The 19656-nt window shown below is 38.8% G+C and overlaps 2 protein-coding genes across 4 annotated transcripts in view; one reads left to right on the forward strand and one right to left on the reverse strand.

Moving 5' to 3' along the window:
- slc43a2 (solute carrier family 43 member 2) lies at positions 1-12810 on the forward strand. The gene is made up of 12 exons (XM_022246473.2): positions 1-172; positions 1920-2133; positions 4889-5078; positions 6584-6707; positions 6841-6933; positions 7047-7180; positions 7479-7643; positions 8141-8349; positions 8714-9228; positions 9534-9607; positions 9903-10026; positions 10868-12810. Exons 2-12 carry the CDS (start codon positions 1980-1982, stop codon positions 11042-11044), a joined length of 1959 nt encoding a protein of 652 aa, XP_022102165.2. The 5' UTR covers positions 1-172; positions 1920-1979; the 3' UTR covers positions 11045-12810.
- Positions 12811-19656, reverse strand: part of LOC110985410 (equilibrative nucleobase transporter 1-like) — a 15482-nt gene continuing 8636 nt past the window's right edge. For all 3 annotated transcript variants that reach the window (XM_087141041.1, XM_087141042.1, XM_087141043.1), the window contains exons 6-10: positions 19197-19430; positions 18349-18456; positions 17426-17615; positions 16695-16818; positions 12811-16053 (exon numbers count right to left, since the gene is read on the reverse strand). In XM_087141041.1, coding sequence (XP_086997167.1) covers positions 15889-16053; positions 16695-16818; positions 17426-17615; positions 18349-18456; positions 19197-19430 — 821 coding nt within the window. In that variant the 3' untranslated portion in view covers positions 12811-15888. The remainder of the gene's footprint in view (positions 16054-16694; positions 16819-17425; positions 17616-18348; positions 18457-19196; positions 19431-19656) is intronic.

Raw genomic sequence — 19656 nt, forward strand, 5'->3', positions numbered from 1 at the left:
GCACGTACCGACCGACCACTGCGAATAAAAGGGATTGCTGCTTGTCAAATGAGGTGCCTTCAATATTGGGAGTTGGTTAGGCGACAGCACAAATTTTTGTCGGAGCTACTGCAGTGGTTGAGCAAACCCTTAAGCCCAGCTGCTTCTGCGGAAAATATTACAGCGTGATCAGGTAAGAGAGGAAATTCCCATCTTGAGATTTTTTGCATTTCAGTGTACATGTACACCGTTGTCTTTACGAGCGATTTTACAATAGGATGGAGACTTCGCCTTTTCTTGCGTAATATCCCCGATCATTGGCCAACGCCATCTGCATCGTCCATCAGCATAGCGATAGACGTCAATGATGTGCCTTTTTTTTTAAATCGAAAGGTTTTTTCTAAATTCTCTTTGCAAATTCTTTTCCATCGGCCTGGACAAACTGAAAGGCTACAAGTTTGGTTTGAGCGGACGAAGAGGCTTCCGATCCGGCCCGATCAGCTGATCCTTTTCTTCGACGCCTGTGATCGATAAGGCTCATTATCATAATGAATTTCCTCTTGGATGATCGGATGTTCTCCCAGCCTCGAACCATGCAACAGGGATCCATGGACAATAAAATTGCAAGATATAATCTCTGAAAGAAAGTGCCGCAACTTTGATTTAGGTGGATCAAAGCATTGCTTTGTTCTCATTCGGAGTTCGGTGGTAATGATTTTAATTCCCTTAACTTGATAATAAATTTGACATTATGCCATCCATGACTGGTATTAAAACCTTAAATTAGTTGTCTTAATGTTGCTAAGCCCTTCCTAGATCTATCATTCATACGATGAGCAGCGTCGCTTTCCAACCATAGATTAGGATGGAGTAATAATACAACTAGGCCTATTAGCTTCCTTTGTCATGTTTGTGCAGTTCTCTTAATTTGTTAAGATTTAATTCGAAATAAACTAGAACAATTTATGCAATTCCATCAAAATAACATTTGCTAACTTTTTGAAACAGTTCAGAAACCAAGAGGAACTTAAGTTAGACGATTTCATGTTTATGAAATGTTTATTTGAGGCTTAAAAATTATTTTCACTGAAAGCACCCTTTTGACATCAGTTGTCAGCAAGTGATGAAATTACCTTTCGAAATTCCATGTAAATTTTGCAAGAGTCTTTGAAAGAAAAATCTTTTGTCTCGTAACTTAAACATAGAAGCCATCCGTGATTAAGTATTCCCTTAACATAAATAGTGTGCGGCCAAAACTGTTCCTTCCTGTACTAACTATGTTCAAAATAAGTGAATGGGCGCTTTTGTACTATCATACACGCATACATTGTGACGGCATGATGCAATCCTCGGGACCCAATGCATGGTTGCGCGGGAGCATAATCTAGCCGTTGAAGTTGAACTTTTCATAGCTCTTCTGCGTGTGACATTCCTATAAACACGTGTAATGCCCAAAATCACTCACTGCTTCGGTGTTGCACTGACTGTCGGTGATGCAGAATGATTTATGCTTACATCGCTGCTACTTTTGCCAGGGAAAAGCTGGACCAGAGAGTTGAACTGATATTTTATTAAAGGCCGGTGTGAAGCTTTGTTCGTGTATTATGGTAGGCCTTTTCAGTTGAGCCCAAAATTATCCATACTCATTGAAAAATGTCGCACTTCGCTATTTTGTTAAAACATTTCAAGTGGACTGAGGCTCAGCCCAGGCACACAAAACTAGGTCCTCTGCAAAAGCTTACCTGGACAAAGATCGAAGCCTTTGGTTGTCAGTTCTGTAGCCTTTTGGCAGTAAATTCGATGTTACCCAAATTTAGAATGGGTATGAATACGTTTGGGATTGATATATGTATGATATTTTTGTCTGCGGCCACACAGAAAAAGTGTTTATGTTTTGAAGAAAATAGGGAAAATCTCACTTAAGCTATCCATTTTTTCAGGGTCTGCGTTGTTGAAGTAAGAGAGATATCATCTAAAGAAAAGGAGAAAACAATTCAAAAATGGCACCAACGCTAGAGACAGCCAAGAAGAGGCGGTATTGGTTGGTTGGAACGATGATATTTGAAAACCTCTTCTTCTCTGCCGTACTGCTGGGATGGAGTTCATTGCTTCCCGTTCTACTGTCTGAGGGATTCTACAGCAATGTTTGTACAGGTAAGTTTGTTTCTTTTTTGTCAATGTAATCCTAACTAAGAATCGAGGAGTTAAGCTGTGATGAACTGACGTATGTCTTACCTTCACGAATGGCGGCTGTGAAAACTTGCGAATGTTACGTTCGTGCGTTTACAATTGAATGCATCCGGATTTTTTGGGGGTGTTAAATGACTTACTCTGGGATTTAAGAATGTACACGCAGATGTGATTTCTCGCATTTGTGCGTGCCAGAAGCTTTGGTGCTGATGGCACGGTAGGTGATAACCTTTTTGCAGAAGGCTGTTGAAGATTGGTGTAAAAGTCCTTTAGGCATTTTGTTCGTTAGAACTTTAGTAGCTCAATTGTTCGACTGTAATGAAGTACACAGTGCTGTCATGAACGTGAAGGGGCGGTATGTAATTGTGTAGCCATGGGGAGGGGGGGCACGTGCTCCCCTCGCAAATTCCCGGTGCCCTCAGGGAGATATGTATGCAACCATACGTATGAAGCCAAACTACGGTGGTTGTGTAGAATGGATAATGAACAAGGCTAACATAAATCCCCCCCTAAAAAAACACAGATGCTGGTGCCCCCACTACTAGTAAAATTCTTGGCTACCAGTGGCGGCATGGTGTTCAAGGTTGAGCATGTTTATCAACAACAGATTTAGAGAGAGAGAGAGAGAGCAAGGAACATCACTGGTGTTGTGATTTGCATCTAGGGGTTATATGTTACATAATCACCGGAGACATGCTCGGTTTCAATCTCTTCCCTACCCCCATGGTTGTAAGGTACTTTCCAGCTCGTCAGTGGTAGCTTTTGTTGTTAGCCCACCAGCAAGGCTGGTGCCATTTTCAAGACATTGAGTTCTGAGCTTGTTGGGGAAGCAGGGTACCGTTACGTTCGTACATTTGAATGCGACGTCAGGTAGAACTGTTTATACCACTTGAAAGTTGAAGGCAGGTACAATAATTCAGTGACATTAAAGGAAGAGTCACTATTTCCATGGAATTTAAGAGGCCATTCACAGTGTGTTCGCACCGCCCGTTTGTAATGATAAGTTTACATCTTTGCTCTGTGTAATAAGTGATCATTTTTAGAATAACGAATATTTTTAGAGTCAATGCATGGTTAAAGCTAAGGGTGCGTTTTATTTTTTCCTTGTGGATAAAGAAACGTCAATATTGTCAGTCAACAACTGTAGGCCTAGTGGTGTCAATTGACAAGTGACATCCACAACAGGCCACATATATCCATGCTGTATACGGGCAATATCCTATTTGCATACAATCAGCCGTGGACTGTACCATTTTCCGTAGGGGGCATTACTAAATAGCTACAGGTGCAATTGTACTTATGCAGCGCGTCAAGTAAGGTGCTCATCGTTGGGTGACTTGATGTGCCATAAAACGTATAAAAAAACTGCAACAAACATTAAAAAATAACACAAATATATATTTATTGGCATACTTTGATATGGGTTACCCTGAACAATTTTTCAACGGTAAAGAATATAAGAGATGTAAATTAGTTTGTAAAGATGTAAATATTCAATACACAGCTGGATTATAACTTACAATTTTCTTAGAGGGGTAATTTTTAACCCGGAAACTGAGGTGCCAAGAATAAGTGTTTTAGAAATGTTGCTGGTATATTTTGTCCATATTTTTTAGGTCAAAACAAATACTTCCTGGCTTGGAGAGAATTTACAGGGTCAGTTATTAACCCTGGCGCTCTCCGACCTTGGGCACGTCATAGACCGTCCATCTGGGGGTCATTCCACGCACACTGATGCCATCTTCATAAGCAAGGACGCAGGATAAACAAGGACCCCATCTTTCAATAATTAACCATGCCCTGATATCTGCATAGCAATGTTCTACCCTGTTCTGACCAATCACAGAAGGCTTATCAATCCACATAGCAACGGAAGCTCAAAGCAGTAGCCAATAGCGGGATAGTTAGCGCTGAGCGGGGCGGTGGAACCTGCACGAGCATACATATACATGCATGATACGGTGGTGTGATAATAACTACCCTGGATAAGCCAACTCATAAATATATACATGTACAGTACATGTACTGTACATTGTACATATAATGAGAAAAAGGATCTCGTGAAGGATCATTTCCTCTTTTTGAATACAAGAACTCCCTCTTTATACCATGATCCTGTTTGATGGTTTCCAATTATTTTTGATTTAGAGAAACAATAAATTGTAAGAGTAAACAATGAGTGATAAGGTCATTAAATTTGAGTCCTCATATATTTCTAATGAAATAATTTCATTTTCTGCCTTCTGATGATTTTAACAACTTTCTTGGACAAGTAATTTTAAAATTCAACCATATTTGAAGTTCAAATGCTTTGTTAAAATAAGGTGGAAAAATCAATTGAGCAATTTTTCCCTGAAAATGCTTACTAAAATGCATTAAAAAATGTCCATAAACTGTCAACATTTTCTTCCTTGTGATCACTGTCGTCTCTTTGGAGTACTTTGTATATAACTTAAGTATCTTGATTAGGCTTTGGAATGTTGATAAAGCTTCAATTTTGGATGCTCTTTAATTTAGGTTGCAAAGATAATCGAAAAAGAACTGTAAGTTGTGTCCCTGTTTATTTTTGGTTTAAAAACAGTCGCCGTTACCATGCCATTTTGTAGCATATATTTCTAAGCTGGTAATGTATTGTTAATACAGGAAAAGTGTTGTAGAAGCAACTGCAAATTACATAAATGACTTTTAAAGTTAATTTCTTTGGTGTTTTTGTGTCCAGAGGATGCTTTTGAGAATGACAACTCCACCAGCAACGTTACTTTCATCAACGGGTATCCTCGCTGTGATCGCCAGGACGAAAAACTCAACTTGGCATTTACTGTGGGTTCCTTTCTGCTCAGCGGGCTGACGTTCCCTATTGGTCTTGCTATGGACAAGTTTGGCTCCAGAAAGCTTCGAATCCTGGGAGCGTAAGCAGAAACATTGACTTATTTTCTACTCTCACCTCACGGACGTGTATAATAAAATCTGGACTCCCAATGCCCTTAATCAGCTTATAGAGTCATTGAATTCACTCGCAGCCATTTTACCGAGTCGAATACAAAGCTTTCCTGGTAATGCCCGCCTTTGTTCTTCCTGACGTCAATAGTAGGGAGCCACCTTCTCTGTTCCGTCACTTAACTACCATTACTGAAGCTCATCCTCTTTGAACCAATTTTATGTTCATTACCAAATGAATGCCTGATGAATAGGTTAATAATTTATTTCTTCATTTCTTTTCTGGTGGTCGGTTTGGAAAATAATTCAAAGGGACCACTGTGCCCATATTCACGAGGAAGACCACAATTTGATGAGTTCTGTTCAAAAATTAACTTATAATGTCAAAGAGAAAATTTACTTCAAGCGAGAGGTTAATCATGCATGCACAAAAGTGGATAAGAAGTGATAAGAAGTTGATCACAAAGAAAAATGTTACAAATGCCTGCTCAATTCTCTCATCAGTTTGGTTGCTTGCGTAACAGAGAGAACATATCTAGGTGTGGATTTGGTGCCTGGGAAAAACTTTGAAATGTTCTTTTCAAATTTGCAAATGTCAGTCGAAGTTAAAGGCTTAAAGAAAATGCTCAGTGAGATTTTGACAGTGAAGTCTTTGCAAATATTTACCTGAATACTTAATTTGCCCCTTAAGATAGGAAATGAAATTATGCAACAGATAAGAGGGTTCATCCATGACGGATGCTCTTTGCAGGGACTTATTTTATCAACTTAAAGTTCTCAAAATCGAAATGACCTCTGGTGTGCACTGTTGAATTGTCCAGTGTTTGTCTGCCTGATACAAGAGCTGTAGCTATTTTTGGCTTCTTTTTGTAACAATCTGAGTGATCATTTCTGTAATTAACTGAGGACTCTGGCCGTGTCCAAAACGGGCTTCCAGAGCTATGGCTAGGTCTATTGTCTACACCTCTCTGAATATTTCCAACGAAGTAAAGACCTAGATGTAGCTCTAGACAACAAACTTGGATGCAGCCTTTGTTTGGCTCAAAATGTTGAATGAATTTATCCGTGATTGTCATTCTCAATAAAAATGTTTCATTTGTCACTGACAAGGTCGGGGAAAGAATCATCAAAAGAAAGGTTGATGCTACTTGTTAAACTGAGAGATGGGTTAACTTTTGCAAACACTTGGGAGGTCGCTGTATGGAAGGAAATTACTTAAAGACCAGATTGTGCACAGCTGAAGAAATTCACTGGAAATTTTCCCAAAAGTTTCAACTTTTTGAAATCTAGTATATCAGGAGAATACACTCAAGTCAGCTTCTAAGACAAGCCTCTTCCACTTATGATTCTAGAAATAAAGTTGTTAATTCTATTTCTGATTTTGTGGCATCATGTATTAGGTTGTGCAAATAATTTGAGGAATAGAAGTTTTTTATGTCATGATGTCATGTTTCTTGTATGTCTTTTGACTTCACAGGTCAATGTTTATTGTCTCATGTCTGTTGTTTGGCTGGGCTACTGTCGAGACATCCTGGTTTCTGTTCCCTGCCGTTGCTCTGAATGGTGTTGGTGGCATCATGACGACATTCACATCTTTCCAGGTAAAAATCAGAAAAGTTGACCAAATATTACAAACTTACACATGTTTAAAGTGCCTTGTCTGCACTTTACCTATCAGAAATTATATCTGTACACAATTAAAGACTTTTTATTATTTTTTACATTTCCTTGAAGGTGGCCAACTTGTTCCCTTCCAAACGTTCCACCATCGTGAGTTTCAGCATAGGCTCCTATGCATCAGCTGCAATCCTCTTTCTTATTTTGAAGGTAAAGGACATTATTTTACTCAAGCAATCTCAAGTGACAAATTTGAACCAAAAATGTAAACTGACTTTCAAAGAATCTGAAATGTAAATGGATTTTATTTCCTTTGTTTTCAGATGTTTTATGATTTCGGTATTCCAAGGCAATACATTTTCACTGGTGTTGCCATAGCAACCTTGTTTGTCATCATCAATTGCATCATTAACGTTCCTGAAGAGGCCGTGCCTGACCCAGAGGAAGCCAAATTTGGGTGAGTTTGGGTTGATATTTTGTGATTTTTTTTTGAATATGGTAGTTTGAATCATTCACAACAACTAAGAATCAACTTCACTGAGGACAAGAGTGTCACTTGGCTTGTAAATTTTTGTGTTCTTTGATTGAGATGGATAAGTAAAATGAAACTTAACAATGAGTGGCTACTGTGAGGAACTCTTACAAGTCTAATTCAACCTTCTCGGTAACAAGGGGTCTTCTGGTCATTTTTCCAACAGGGAAGAATTATAAAACTCACTTCTGTTTCATGAATTTGCATGTTTTTCTCCCCACAGAATACACTGGCACATATTGAGGACTGATCACAAAGTCACAGGCAAGCAGTTCTACTCACTTGTGTCCTCAGTGGGACGCAGACTAAGCGTTAATGATGATAAACCGCCTGCCGAAATCCCACTCAAGCTGGAAGGAAGAAGAGAGAGCAAGATATTTTCCTCTGAGTGAGTCTGCTATTAATTATTTTCCCAGAACAGATGTATTGAATGACTTGTCTGCATCGTGAAATTTTGAGGCATGAAATTTTCATTTAATATTTAAGTGACAGTTCCGTGACTGTATTCAACTTTAATCAAGAAACAATTTGTCCACAAATTTTGACTAAATATGATAGAGAGCAAACTAAATGAGTAAGCTCGTTTTTAAGTGACCCACTGGGTTGGATGGTGCTGGTTATATATTTAGCAGGAGCTAGGACAATGAGCTGCCATGATTACACTTGACTAAAGTTCAACTATAGATGTTCACACTTTGATATATTCAAAAGAACCAATTGCCTATGAACTTGGCTCTGTGTCAACAGGTGGAGTTTCTGGGGACCGCATGCTAACAAGGTGTCTTGATATTTTGGCCAATTCTTGCAGACGCGGTTACTCTCCCAGCTTCGGACGAGCCATTGCAATGCCCACATCTCTTTACCCCTTCATCTTTCCCCATGCAGGCACAACCTGGTGCTCAAGTTGGACCTGGAGAATCTCCAGAAGAAAGCCAAGAAGTCAAGCAAGGACATGTCTCTGATTGGCAATGTTTTCACTCCACTCTACCTCCTGTCTCTAATTGTCATGTGCATCACGCAGCTGCGATTGCTGTTCTTCATTGGATCGCTGCAGTCCATGCTGAACGAAATCACAAACTTCGAGTCTGATACAGGTATGTAATAAAAACTTAAATTTCTTTCCACAGGAATTCATCTGAAAACAGAAAAACTTTTCCAAAAAAAGTTTTGACCTCATGTTTTGACTTAACAGAGACTGTGTTATGCCACCTAAGGAACTGAAGAAGTAAGCAGCAAGATGTGGATAAATTGATGCTGATTTTAATCAAAAATGTGATTGATAAGCAGAAATTATTACTTTTTTTGCCCATTTTTTATGGGAGGTTATTCCAAAGCCAGCAATTCAGGAAGATCATGAAACACCAAATTGTTTAGAAATATTTACTATGTATTACATAAACAATTTGTTTTGTATATATATCGTAAATTTATACTGTTTATACATTCTTTATCTGATAGTCGACAGCTACCTTTACGTCTTCGGCATCCTCCAGTTGATGTGCCTGGTAACATCTCCATTGATTGGCACGGTTATGGACTATAAGATCAAGGAAACCCTTGACATCCTCAAAGGCAAACAACGTCGTAAGAGCAGTGCGAAGCGCTCAATGTCTATCACCATCAAGGCTGGTGATGATAGCGTATTCATTGATGAGACCAATGACATTGTGAAGTCAAATGGACGCAAAACCAGTCTGCCAGACTTCGGCAAGCCCAGCATCTTTGGCAACTTCTCCCGCTCCAAGAGTTTTGACCTGGGGCAGGGTAAGCTACCCAGCCGGGGTTCGACTACCACTACGAAATCACGGCTTTCGAGTACTGACAGTGCCGGGTCAGACATGACAGACGGAGAGAAGCCTCCCATGAGTCTGAAGATTCGTAAGCTGCTGAACGGAGCTTACGCCTTTGGAATCACCAACACATTGCTCATGATGTTTGGCGTCACTGTCCTCATTCCAAGTCTTCAAGTACAGGTATGCTTCATCAGGAAGCTTTTCCTTGTCTCAAAACTCTATTCCAAACAAAAATTCCTGCTCCAAAAGTATATCTCTCTATACGTATTTTTATATTTACAGCATTTCATATGAAGTGTGTTTCATGCTTCATAAAATTATTTAAGCAATTTTACAAAGCTACCAAAAGGTTTTTTTTTTCTGTTTGAATCCGTAAAAATCCTGTCAAAAATTGTGTAATAGAAAGCTGTAATTTAGTTGGCACAGCGGTATGCATTCGGTGTAACTTAGCTTTGCTTTTCTTGTGTTTTGTTCACTGTCCACAGATTGTAAGCTTTATCCTTCATACAGTTATCAGGGGCTTCATTCACTCTGCATGCTGTGGGTTGTATGCAATCGTGTAAGTACACACATCTGAAAAGCAACAAATATTATCAACAAGATGAATTTATTTTGAACTGCATTTAGAGAGAAGGTCGAATGTTTCGTTTTGGCATGGCCTTGATTTTATTCATTTTTCAGACTTTGAAATTAATGTTTTTGTGAAGTGATGTTAGTTAGTCTTGACCTAGAAGAGGCAAACTGATTTTGAACAAATGCCATAAAAATCATGCCATGAATTCCGTTTTGAATTGTGATCACATAAAACAGGTTTCGAGGTTCACGAAATAATATTTTTATCTCTCTGCGCTCAGGTATCCTGCCTCTCAGACAGGCAGTCTGATTGGTCTTCAGTCGCTCATCTCTGCCTGCTTCACCCTCTTCCAGTATCCCATCTTTGTCGTCATCCAAGGGCCCTTAGGAGGGAACCCTTTCTATGTAAGTACATGTATACCGGGATATCCTCACAACGGATGGCCAAGTATCTTCCCTTTTCTGAATTCTTTTTGGGGACCATGAAATAATTTGGCCTATTTGCAGAGAGCCACAGATATTGCTTACTAAACCAAAGGGAGTAAACTGTCACAGGAGGGCTTTGAGTTGTGTCTAATTGGTAAATGCAATACTTGTGTTTCTTCTGGAAAAATGTGATTCATAGTTGAAAATTAAATTTTCTCCTTGCCTCTTTGTTTTTTTAAACAATGTATTACTTTTTCGTTTAAAGTTTTTAGTTTTTGAAAGACATTTACTTTAGTTTCATACAAATATCCAGGTAATATAAAGCTGCTAGGTTTTTTGGGGGGATACTTTGACCATTTGTGTAGCTAACGACACTGGTTATGGTCTAGACAGGCCAGGGTTTTTTCCTTTGGGGCAGCTTAGTGCTCCATCTCACTTCCGGATATTTGGTTATGGCCTGGCCTTGACTTCCTCACCAGTTCATCATTATCATCTACATGTCTATGTTTCACAGGAAGTCGATCACATTTCCAGCTCCTCCTCTTACATGCCCTGGACTGTCAGATACTTGTTCATTGTCAGTCAAATTTATTTGGTAGTTCAAAGTGATATTAAGGACTGCTGGGAAAGTGTAATAACCCAGTTAATAGACAATTCATGGCTGTCAAGTACATTTATGAGAGTAGCCTCTTTCTTTTATGTTTCAGGATTGCCCTGTTTGGTGTTCATGGTAGAAAGTTTCAAGTGCACATTCACTTAAAAAATTCTTTAGGAAAAAAGTATTCAACTTGTGACCTTTTTCTGTATCACTGACTTTCAGGTTAATGTAGTCCTGCTGGTTATGTCAGTTTTGAACTATGGCATGCCTGTCTACATGGTGTACTATGCAAAGAAGCTTCGAAGGAAACAGAAGACAGAAGCAGATGAAGACAAGCAAAAGCTCCTCTCGTCACGGCCTTCAAAGGTCTCCTTGCCAGCCGTCCCCGAAGATGTCTGAAGCGTGGGATGTCAGAGTGACCGGTTAATGGTACCATGAGTAAATGGCTCTGTGATATCAAAGACGTGACTTTTCAGGGTATTGAACTTTGCAAGGATATCTGTATGTACTAATCTCGCACCAATCCTCCTCGTCGTGAGAAGGCTGGCATGGAAAGCAAGTGCCACAAAAAGAAAAAAACAAAAGCCATGTGCATGTTTCTTTAGCTGTGTGCGTACTTGGATTCTAGTTCATCGAGGTCGGCGCTGTGAGCAATTCTGCGCAGTGCCTTTTGCGAGACAGCACCTAGTTATTCGCCTGTGATAGTGTGTGATAAGGCATGGAATTCTTCTCAAACTGTTAGTTTGAAGTGGGGCTAACTGCTCCGGAGAAAATTGCAATTCATTCATTTGATGGTTTGTGTTGGCTCTTTGCCAATATGTACGATAGTTCTACCTTTGTTGTACATAATATTTCTTGTGTACTGCTTAAACATGTTAACAATCTGAAATGACAGTCTAACGAAGTCTATTTTAGTTCCCAAATCGGCAGTGATTTTTGTCTTTTTACAAGAAAGGAAAGATATATATTTTGCTCTGTGTGTTTATGGTGTCTCATGTCACCAAAACAATTCTTTTTAGTACAAATGAAAACTGTTTCATGCCATCTTGAACTTTCTTTAAATTATTATAGCTGTCTTAATATGATTCAGTCATGCCTGTTCGGTAGCCTAACTGTGTGAATACCAAAATAATAAAACTTGAAATAGGCATTAGTTATGACATGTTAGTCTTATACATATATATTTAAATATTTATTTGAAAACATCAGATGGAACAAACGTCAAACTTGGCCAAAGGAAGAAAAATGGCATAATCCACAATTTACACATACCAAAAAAAAACAAAACGAGTGGATTGCTTATGATATGTGAGAAAAATATTAATGAACAAAACAGATTTATATTTTAAATATACAAGAAGTTAATTCAACTTTCCCATTTACTCAGATGTAACTTCCAAGAGTTGTCTTTGGCTTTGTAGATGGAAAAAATGTAGTCCACAAATCCTCAAGTGGAATAACCTTTTTCCTTTCTATGACCCGTTTACTTGCCTTTTACTTCAATTTATCTCAAAACAGGGTTGATTCATGTATAGTGTGTACAGTAAAAAGTTCTGTACATATACCTGTTAACTTGGAAACCCTGATTGGATTTTCTTTGAACATTTAAACATTTACTTGTTCGTTTCTTTGGTTTTCTCAATTTATTTTCCCAAAAAAAAAATGTAAACATTGTTGCTCTTACTAATTTTTGTACTTCAGATCACATTAGGAACTTTGGCCTGGTTTATGCCCAGTGGTCTTGGTCTCTGTGAGTCTTTAGTGACAAATCTGGGCACATTATTAAAATGATCTATATCAGTATTATGTTGATATCAACATGTTGAGTCCGAATTAGGCAGATCATCTGTGTTACAAAGATTTTAAAATACTATTTATTAATTAAACAAAGACCATTTAAACCACGTTGTGTTGTACTGAAGTTAGATTGGATAAAATCTAGGACTATGAATGTGTTAAAAATTGTGATTCTAGATAATTTTAAACTAAAGTTCCAGCTTCCAAGTTTTTATCTATATATGAGACATTGTGTCATTCCAGAGTTTAGCTGATGCAGTAGATAGGATGATGACGGAGGACGGTGAATAAAAGTGGTAATTGGTGCTGTAAGATTCAAGGCATTTCAGTGGATGATTGAGCAGAATAAAATAGCAATGAAACAGAAATATTTGTCTCTGGTTTTATTCTTGACTCCTGTCTACATGTTGATTTACAGTTAGAATATATTCTTAGTTGAATTTTATTATGGTCTCCAAAAAATACATATAAAATAGTTCATCTTTTATTTACATCTTGTATAATAAAATGTTTTTCTGCAGTGAGGATATAAACAATGTACATTGTGTAAAACAATAAAAACATTAACAAATTTAACAACACAAATTGTAATGTAAGAAAATTATCAAGAGCACATATACCAGGAGTGAGAAACTGTTCACATTGTCTGGTTGCCTTTTACTCCAATCCATTGGGGTTTTTTTTTTTTGGTGAATAAGAAAAAACAAACAATCCCTGACATCTCTAAATATGTGACCGACACGCCAGCAAACTCTTTGGTTACCTTATAATTAGTGTAGCAAGCTCACTGGCTGAGCAGTTATTCAAAAGACCAATTGCACCGCTAAGTCACATAACCTATACATGTAGTGGGTATGAAATATTAACAAACATGGCGTCCACCTGTAGCAATGTGCGTAATAGTGTTGTTGTCCAAAAATAAACCCCTTTTTGGTATGGCACTCTGCTTTATTTATGGTAAATTACACTTAGGACACACTGTTCTATGGCCTATGGGAGATACCCATGCATGTTGATGTTGGATAGCCATGATAGGTCATGTGACTTACAGGGTGCAATTAGTCTAAAGATCGCATTCATCTTATGCTGGAAGAAAGACACAGGAGTTTGAACTGCCCGGGCAATAACATCTGGCCAGTTACTGCTTTCTGGCATGGCCAGTATGTCCATAGCCAGAGTGTAGCAAATGCTTGCTACACACCACCTGTTTCACAACCATAAGCCCCTTTGTACTCCATGATCATCACCGCAATTTTTTGCTGGTACATGAATCTGCATCCTTAAAACATGTACTACAGTATAGGAAGTTGAATATTCATGTCATTGATGGTGCTTGGTATGATCTGATAACACATCAAATTTAATGCTTGTGCAGTTGCTTTTACTAGGCTGCAGTACCGGTTATTGCTCTTATCGAACGCTTTCTTCTGGACGTATTTTTGGAATAAATAGCCAGGTTATGTATAAGATTTTGTGTTTGAATCATTTGTATTATGAAATTTGCACAAAAAGGTATTTTATGAGATCTCATGATCACTCCGTGTGATGAAACAGCGCATTTTGTTTTTCGTAAACTTAACTGTCCTGTGTGGGTCAATATGTTGTTGCTCAGTCTTAGCCAAATTCGTACAAAGACTGATGTTTTGGTGAGACAAAATAAAATCACAAACATTGCATGGAGAATCGAAAAGTGCATCAAAATCTTTATAAAAAAATCATGACGGCAAAAGTGAATCTGATGTTAGATTTTTTTTTCTTTCTATTTCCTCAAAAACACCTCAAATATTGCTACTATATTACTGGCCCCACTTGTCCAGCTAAGCTGCAGGCAGTAATCAGACATTTTTGGAATGTTTACTATTGTTCGTCTGACTGGGCAGCAATGATCATCGAGCACTTTGATGTGCCAGAGTTGTAACTGCTAATGTGTCCTTCCTCCATGATCTTAACCATAGAGTGTAACTGCATGTGAACTATCTCTACCAAGGGGCTAAGGATGTACTGTCCCACAGTACCTAGCACCCCACCTGCCTTAACACTTCTTCATGACAAGCTCTCCTTTTTGTTTCTCCACTGTAATCTACACCATGTCTACACCATTCTTGTAGGAGGAGCTGAGATTTTTAGATTGTTTTGGACTGTTGTAACACCAGGCAGGGGGTTCTGGGTACCAGTCCTGTCTGATTACCTAGGCAGAGGTCAAATTTTGAGAAAACACAACAGGACAGCAGACCCAGTAATGACAATCTGACAAATTTACTGAAAACTGACAAAAGTGCAGTGCAGTAACAAAGTGTAATAAAGTGTACTGTATTTTTTCAAGAGCTGTTTCTAAAGTTATGTCGTGCACATGCTTGTACAAAAAACTTGCTTGAACCTTTCATTCAAAAATTTACGCTTGCAAAAATTCTTCTTCACAAAACTTAATGAATAATTTGTAGATAATAAGGTCTAATTTATGAAAAAACTACACTGCTGCAATTGTACAGAAAAATCATGCCTGGACCACTGGGCCAATAAATGTATTGCTAGGCTGTGATTTGTGGGCCTTAATCACAAGACCACCACACAGTGAGGTAAATATCTGTAAAATTCAAAACTAAAAAAGGCTTGACTACTGAACAGAATGCCTAACTTCACAATGTGGACCTCCAACAGGTGGAATAAACACAAAAAGGTTTCATACCTGTGAACAGGCAAGGAATCCAATCGGGGGGGGGGGGATATACAGATAATACTGGCTCAGAGAGGCAGATCTGCAACCCCCTCCCATTCAGCCATGGACTAAATGGAACTACCAGTGACATGACAGAAAACGAGTAGGCCTACCCAAACATGAGTAGGCCTCCCCCCCAAAAAAGAAATCCTGGATGAGGACTGCACTGTCCATCTAATCATCTATAGTTAAACAATTACGTTGATTTCCGGATTTAGCATGGCATCCCTTCAATACGTCCATCAACCCCGTTTCCTGAAAGCTAGATCCGTCTCTGCTCATGTGAGCTTTTGTGGCAACATGCATGTATGCTGAACATGCAGCACAACTGACCTTATTGGCGGAGAAACTATTTCAGACTGTCTTCCCTGAATGTATCATATTCAATGTAATCTCAAATGGGGTAGTGGGTTACACTATTTGGGGTTCAGAACTTCACTTTTAGTTTCGTTTAATGCAGCCTAAAACATTTAGATACAAATTATCACAAATTTGAAATTGTTATAAATGTAACTTGGCATAAATTTGTAATAAATTTTATTTTGTCACTGTAATTTTTACTCCCAGGTTCCGCAAATGAAAAGTTAACCTCACTTTCAATTCAAGATGGCTGCCACATGAATACAGTCTAACTAGGATGTATAAAATGATTCGAGGCATTCCGGTGCTTGTATAATGATATGTTATTGCCCTTGCTGTCCAAAATTCATTGATCTTCATCTGAAAGCATTTAATCTGGATCTAAATTGACCTGAATAGGTTTTACTTTTTCATTTTCATTCGGGCTTTTTCCTCTTTCCTCGGCATACCTTCTGGATGAACGTTTCACATACATGTGGATGTAGACAGGCAAAATGAAAGTCACTGCATTCAATACGATCAGTCCAATAAAAATCTGGAAAAAAATTGAGGGACGAGAGAGACAATAAAAGAAAATGTGTGAACTTCTGTGACATAATTTTATTTGAAAATTAGTCAAGCCCATCAAAACTCAGGGTTTTTTGGGACGAAGAGGCAAAGATCTTCAATTGAAAGCCCACTGATGAAGTCATGTGTCATCACTCATTGAGTGGCTAGGTATCACTAACCTCTACTGTTGTGTGGTCTCTAATTGAGTTTGCTTTCCAGCTTTGCTGCGAGCATTTAAGCCACAATATTACAGCTGTCTGATTCAGTGCATAGGAGCTGCAATCCTGGACAAATCTCGTTGGAACATGCCTCCCCTCGTCCTCTGTCAATGTTGTTTCTCATTGGGTAAGTTGGGCTTAATCTTGGTCCAATAAATGACCGCAACATTGAACAGGGGATAGGAGAGGGGAGATCTTTTCACCGCGCTTCCCATAAGGTGTTCAAACTATTTTGTCCAGGATTGTAGGCAAAACACTTCTGTATCCAAGTCCCAAAATCACAGAACTGAGACACCAAATCTCACCCAAGATCAAGTTGCTAAAACTTGAAAGCCAAATTGTACGTCAGAAGAAGAAATAAAACAACCTTCAAGAAGCAAGTCATATAAATGACCAGTTGAGAACTTACCCAGAAGGAGTCGTTGTCCAGGTAGTCCTGTTGGATGGCAAACATGGGCCTCTGTAGTAAACCAATCAATGATGCAGCACTTTCCACAAGTCCAGTGGTGCTTCCAAAATACTTGATTGGGAAACTATTAATTAATGGAAATCGAGAGAGAAAATGAGAACTTGTTGTCTGGACAAAAAGACTCTCCAGTTCAGTATGGTGCTTGAAACCTCTTAAGACATCACAAGACCATACACACGGCAAAGACACAGCTACTGTCTGAATTCAAGTCACAAAGCTATTCAAATGAATTGCAACAGAGCATTATTTTCGCATGGTTTACCCTGTTGCCTGTGACTGGTCTTGTATCTGGTCTTCTGTCTGGTTGGGTCATACATCGCATCGTGTGTCATCCAAAATTTACAAGAAAAAGGTGGAAATTGGGCTAATACAGGGAGATTGAATTGACTCCTTACACTTCAATCTGTATATGTTCGGAATCTTGCACAAGTGAAACTTGCATTAAATTTCAGTCCTGATCCTTTTGACAAGACAGCTCCTAGGGTAAAAAAACTCTCTTGCAATATAGTCCAACAACTGACAAATCCTTAGAACTGGGGACACACCTGAATCATTAAGCTTCTTGTCAAATGAAAGCTGTTTGGTTGTTCAACCCTCCTCCCCCAGAAATACCAAACCAGTACATGTAGTGGGATTAGATGGAAGTATTGAAAATGAGGGATCAAACTTACAAAAGAGCACAGCCTGTGACTACTAGGGAGTACATGAAGGACCTTGTGATAATGTGAAGTAAGAAGGATGCATAGCGGACTTCAATGACATCAATGACAAGAGTGACATTCAAAGCAATATACAGGACTGTTGTGAAGACAAACACATTACGACTGTCCAGCAGATCGTCAAATGGCCCTCGCTTAGAACCTGTTAATAAGTAAGAAAAACAAGAAAAATGCCATGGCAAAATCACGTTAAGATTTGTACTCCCAACTTGAATATTAGTTGACACTGTAGAGAATCTTTCAGTAGCTAACAACACAAGGTTAACTTTTAACCGAGATAAAAAAGGCATAAAAATAATACTTGGTCAGCAGATGGCATGGTCTGTTAATTAGTTCACGACCAGCAATCCACAGATGGTGTTAGATTCAAAAGGAATTAACAATGCCTGAATTCAGGATTAGAGATTTGTTCTTGAGGATGAAACATGTTAGGCACTATCTGTCTAATTAGTTGATCATGTCAGTGAATTTTGTTTACAGCAGAGTTTTCCCCATGGTTAGATGGATGGGACATCAATTCATCGTAGGTTGCTCCTCATCCTATGTCTGTACTCATTTACACTTCCTGGTGGAGACAGACAATTACCTAGGGGTAAAGTGGCCTGCTCAGGGACACAGCATATGACCAGCAGCTAGATTTGAGCCCCTGACCCACTGGATCATGAATCACAAACCTTAATCAATAGCCCACATTCCCCCAAACAAGGCAATGCCAAAACGTTTTACAAACTTTTCCACTGACTCAAACAGACAAAAGTGACCTACGACTTGAGGTGGTAATCTTTTACTGACACAAATGACCTTTGACTTGAGCTGGTGATCTTTCATTGACACAAATGACCTTTGACGTTTATCTTAACAGCATTGCACTTTACCTTTCATTGTCTTTTTGGTCCTGTTTCTGTCAAGAAGAAGCCCACAAAGTGGTGCTACTACAATTGAACAAGCTTGGAAGATGGCAAGAGCAGTTGTGTAGGTACTCACTATGTAGGAATGAAACAAAACATGAAAACAAGTGAGAAGGATGGAAATCCGTGGGAGAGACAAGATCTGTGCTCACTATGTAGGAATGAAACAAAACATGAAAACAAGTGAGAAGGATGGAAATCCGTGGGAGAGACAAGATCTGTGCTCACTATGTAGGAATGAAACAAAACATGAAAACAAGTGAGAAGGATGGAAATCCGTGGGAGAGACAAGATCTGTGCTCACTATGTAGGAATGAAACAAAACATGAAAACAAGTGAGAAGGATGGAAATCCATGGGAGAGACAAGATCTGTGCTCACTATGTAGGAATGAAACAAAACATGAAAACAAGTGAGAAGGATGGAAATCCGTGGGAGAGACAAGATCTGTGCAGCAAAAAACAAAAACAAAACTGGACTGCTGGTAAAAGCAACAATCCAATCATTTGGCCAACTGGATATTTACATTAACACAACTCTACTCAAAAAGGAAAATTGGTTGAGGTTGCTACCAACCTCATTACTATTCGTAATTTTCAAAATTGAAAGGGGGAATAAAAGGTAACGGTAATTTGTTGAGAAACCTCTTTTTGTTAGTGAATTGTGAATAATAACAAAGTTGGTAACAGCTTGGTTACATTCCATTTGTGCATGGAAATTCATTTAATGCAAATATCCATATTCACGAGTTCCAACACTGTTAACTTTGTTTTCTACCCACCGTTAACCACTTGTAAAACCGTCCCTTGAACATACCGACAGTTTGATCGTTATTGGTCAGTCTCTCCAATCCAGGGTTGATTGTGCCCAGGAAGAAGAACATGTTGAGCTGTAGCAAGGAGAACCAGATTAAGAGACACAGAGCTGGCCAGGAGAGGAAGCAGGAACGTAAGGAGGGATAACGGGTGCTCTTGACTTCCTCGGTGATGAGCTGAGATGACAGGATGACTTTATCAGGGGGAGAGGAAACATTGAGCTCGCTGTCGTTAACTGATAATAGAAACACAAATCATAAATTAAGAATGACAAAGGCGTGTTTTTGTCACCCCTGATCAGAAAAGTGTGTGGCACTGAAATGATAACCAGGAACAAACAGTTGGCAGTTTTCTTTTCGGCGCCCTATTTACACATTACAGAAGACATTATGAGTATCCACCAAAGATCGTATAGGGCCGAAGGCGCAAGATGGATAACTCTGCCCAAAAGGTGTAATTAC

Source organism: Acanthaster planci, linkage group LG09 (genome assembly GCF_054643075.1).
Source record: "Acanthaster planci isolate LZ-2023a linkage group LG09, COTS_SCS, whole genome shotgun sequence".
In the NCBI taxonomy this organism is placed as follows: Eukaryota; Metazoa; Echinodermata; class Asteroidea; order Valvatida; family Acanthasteridae; genus Acanthaster; species Acanthaster planci.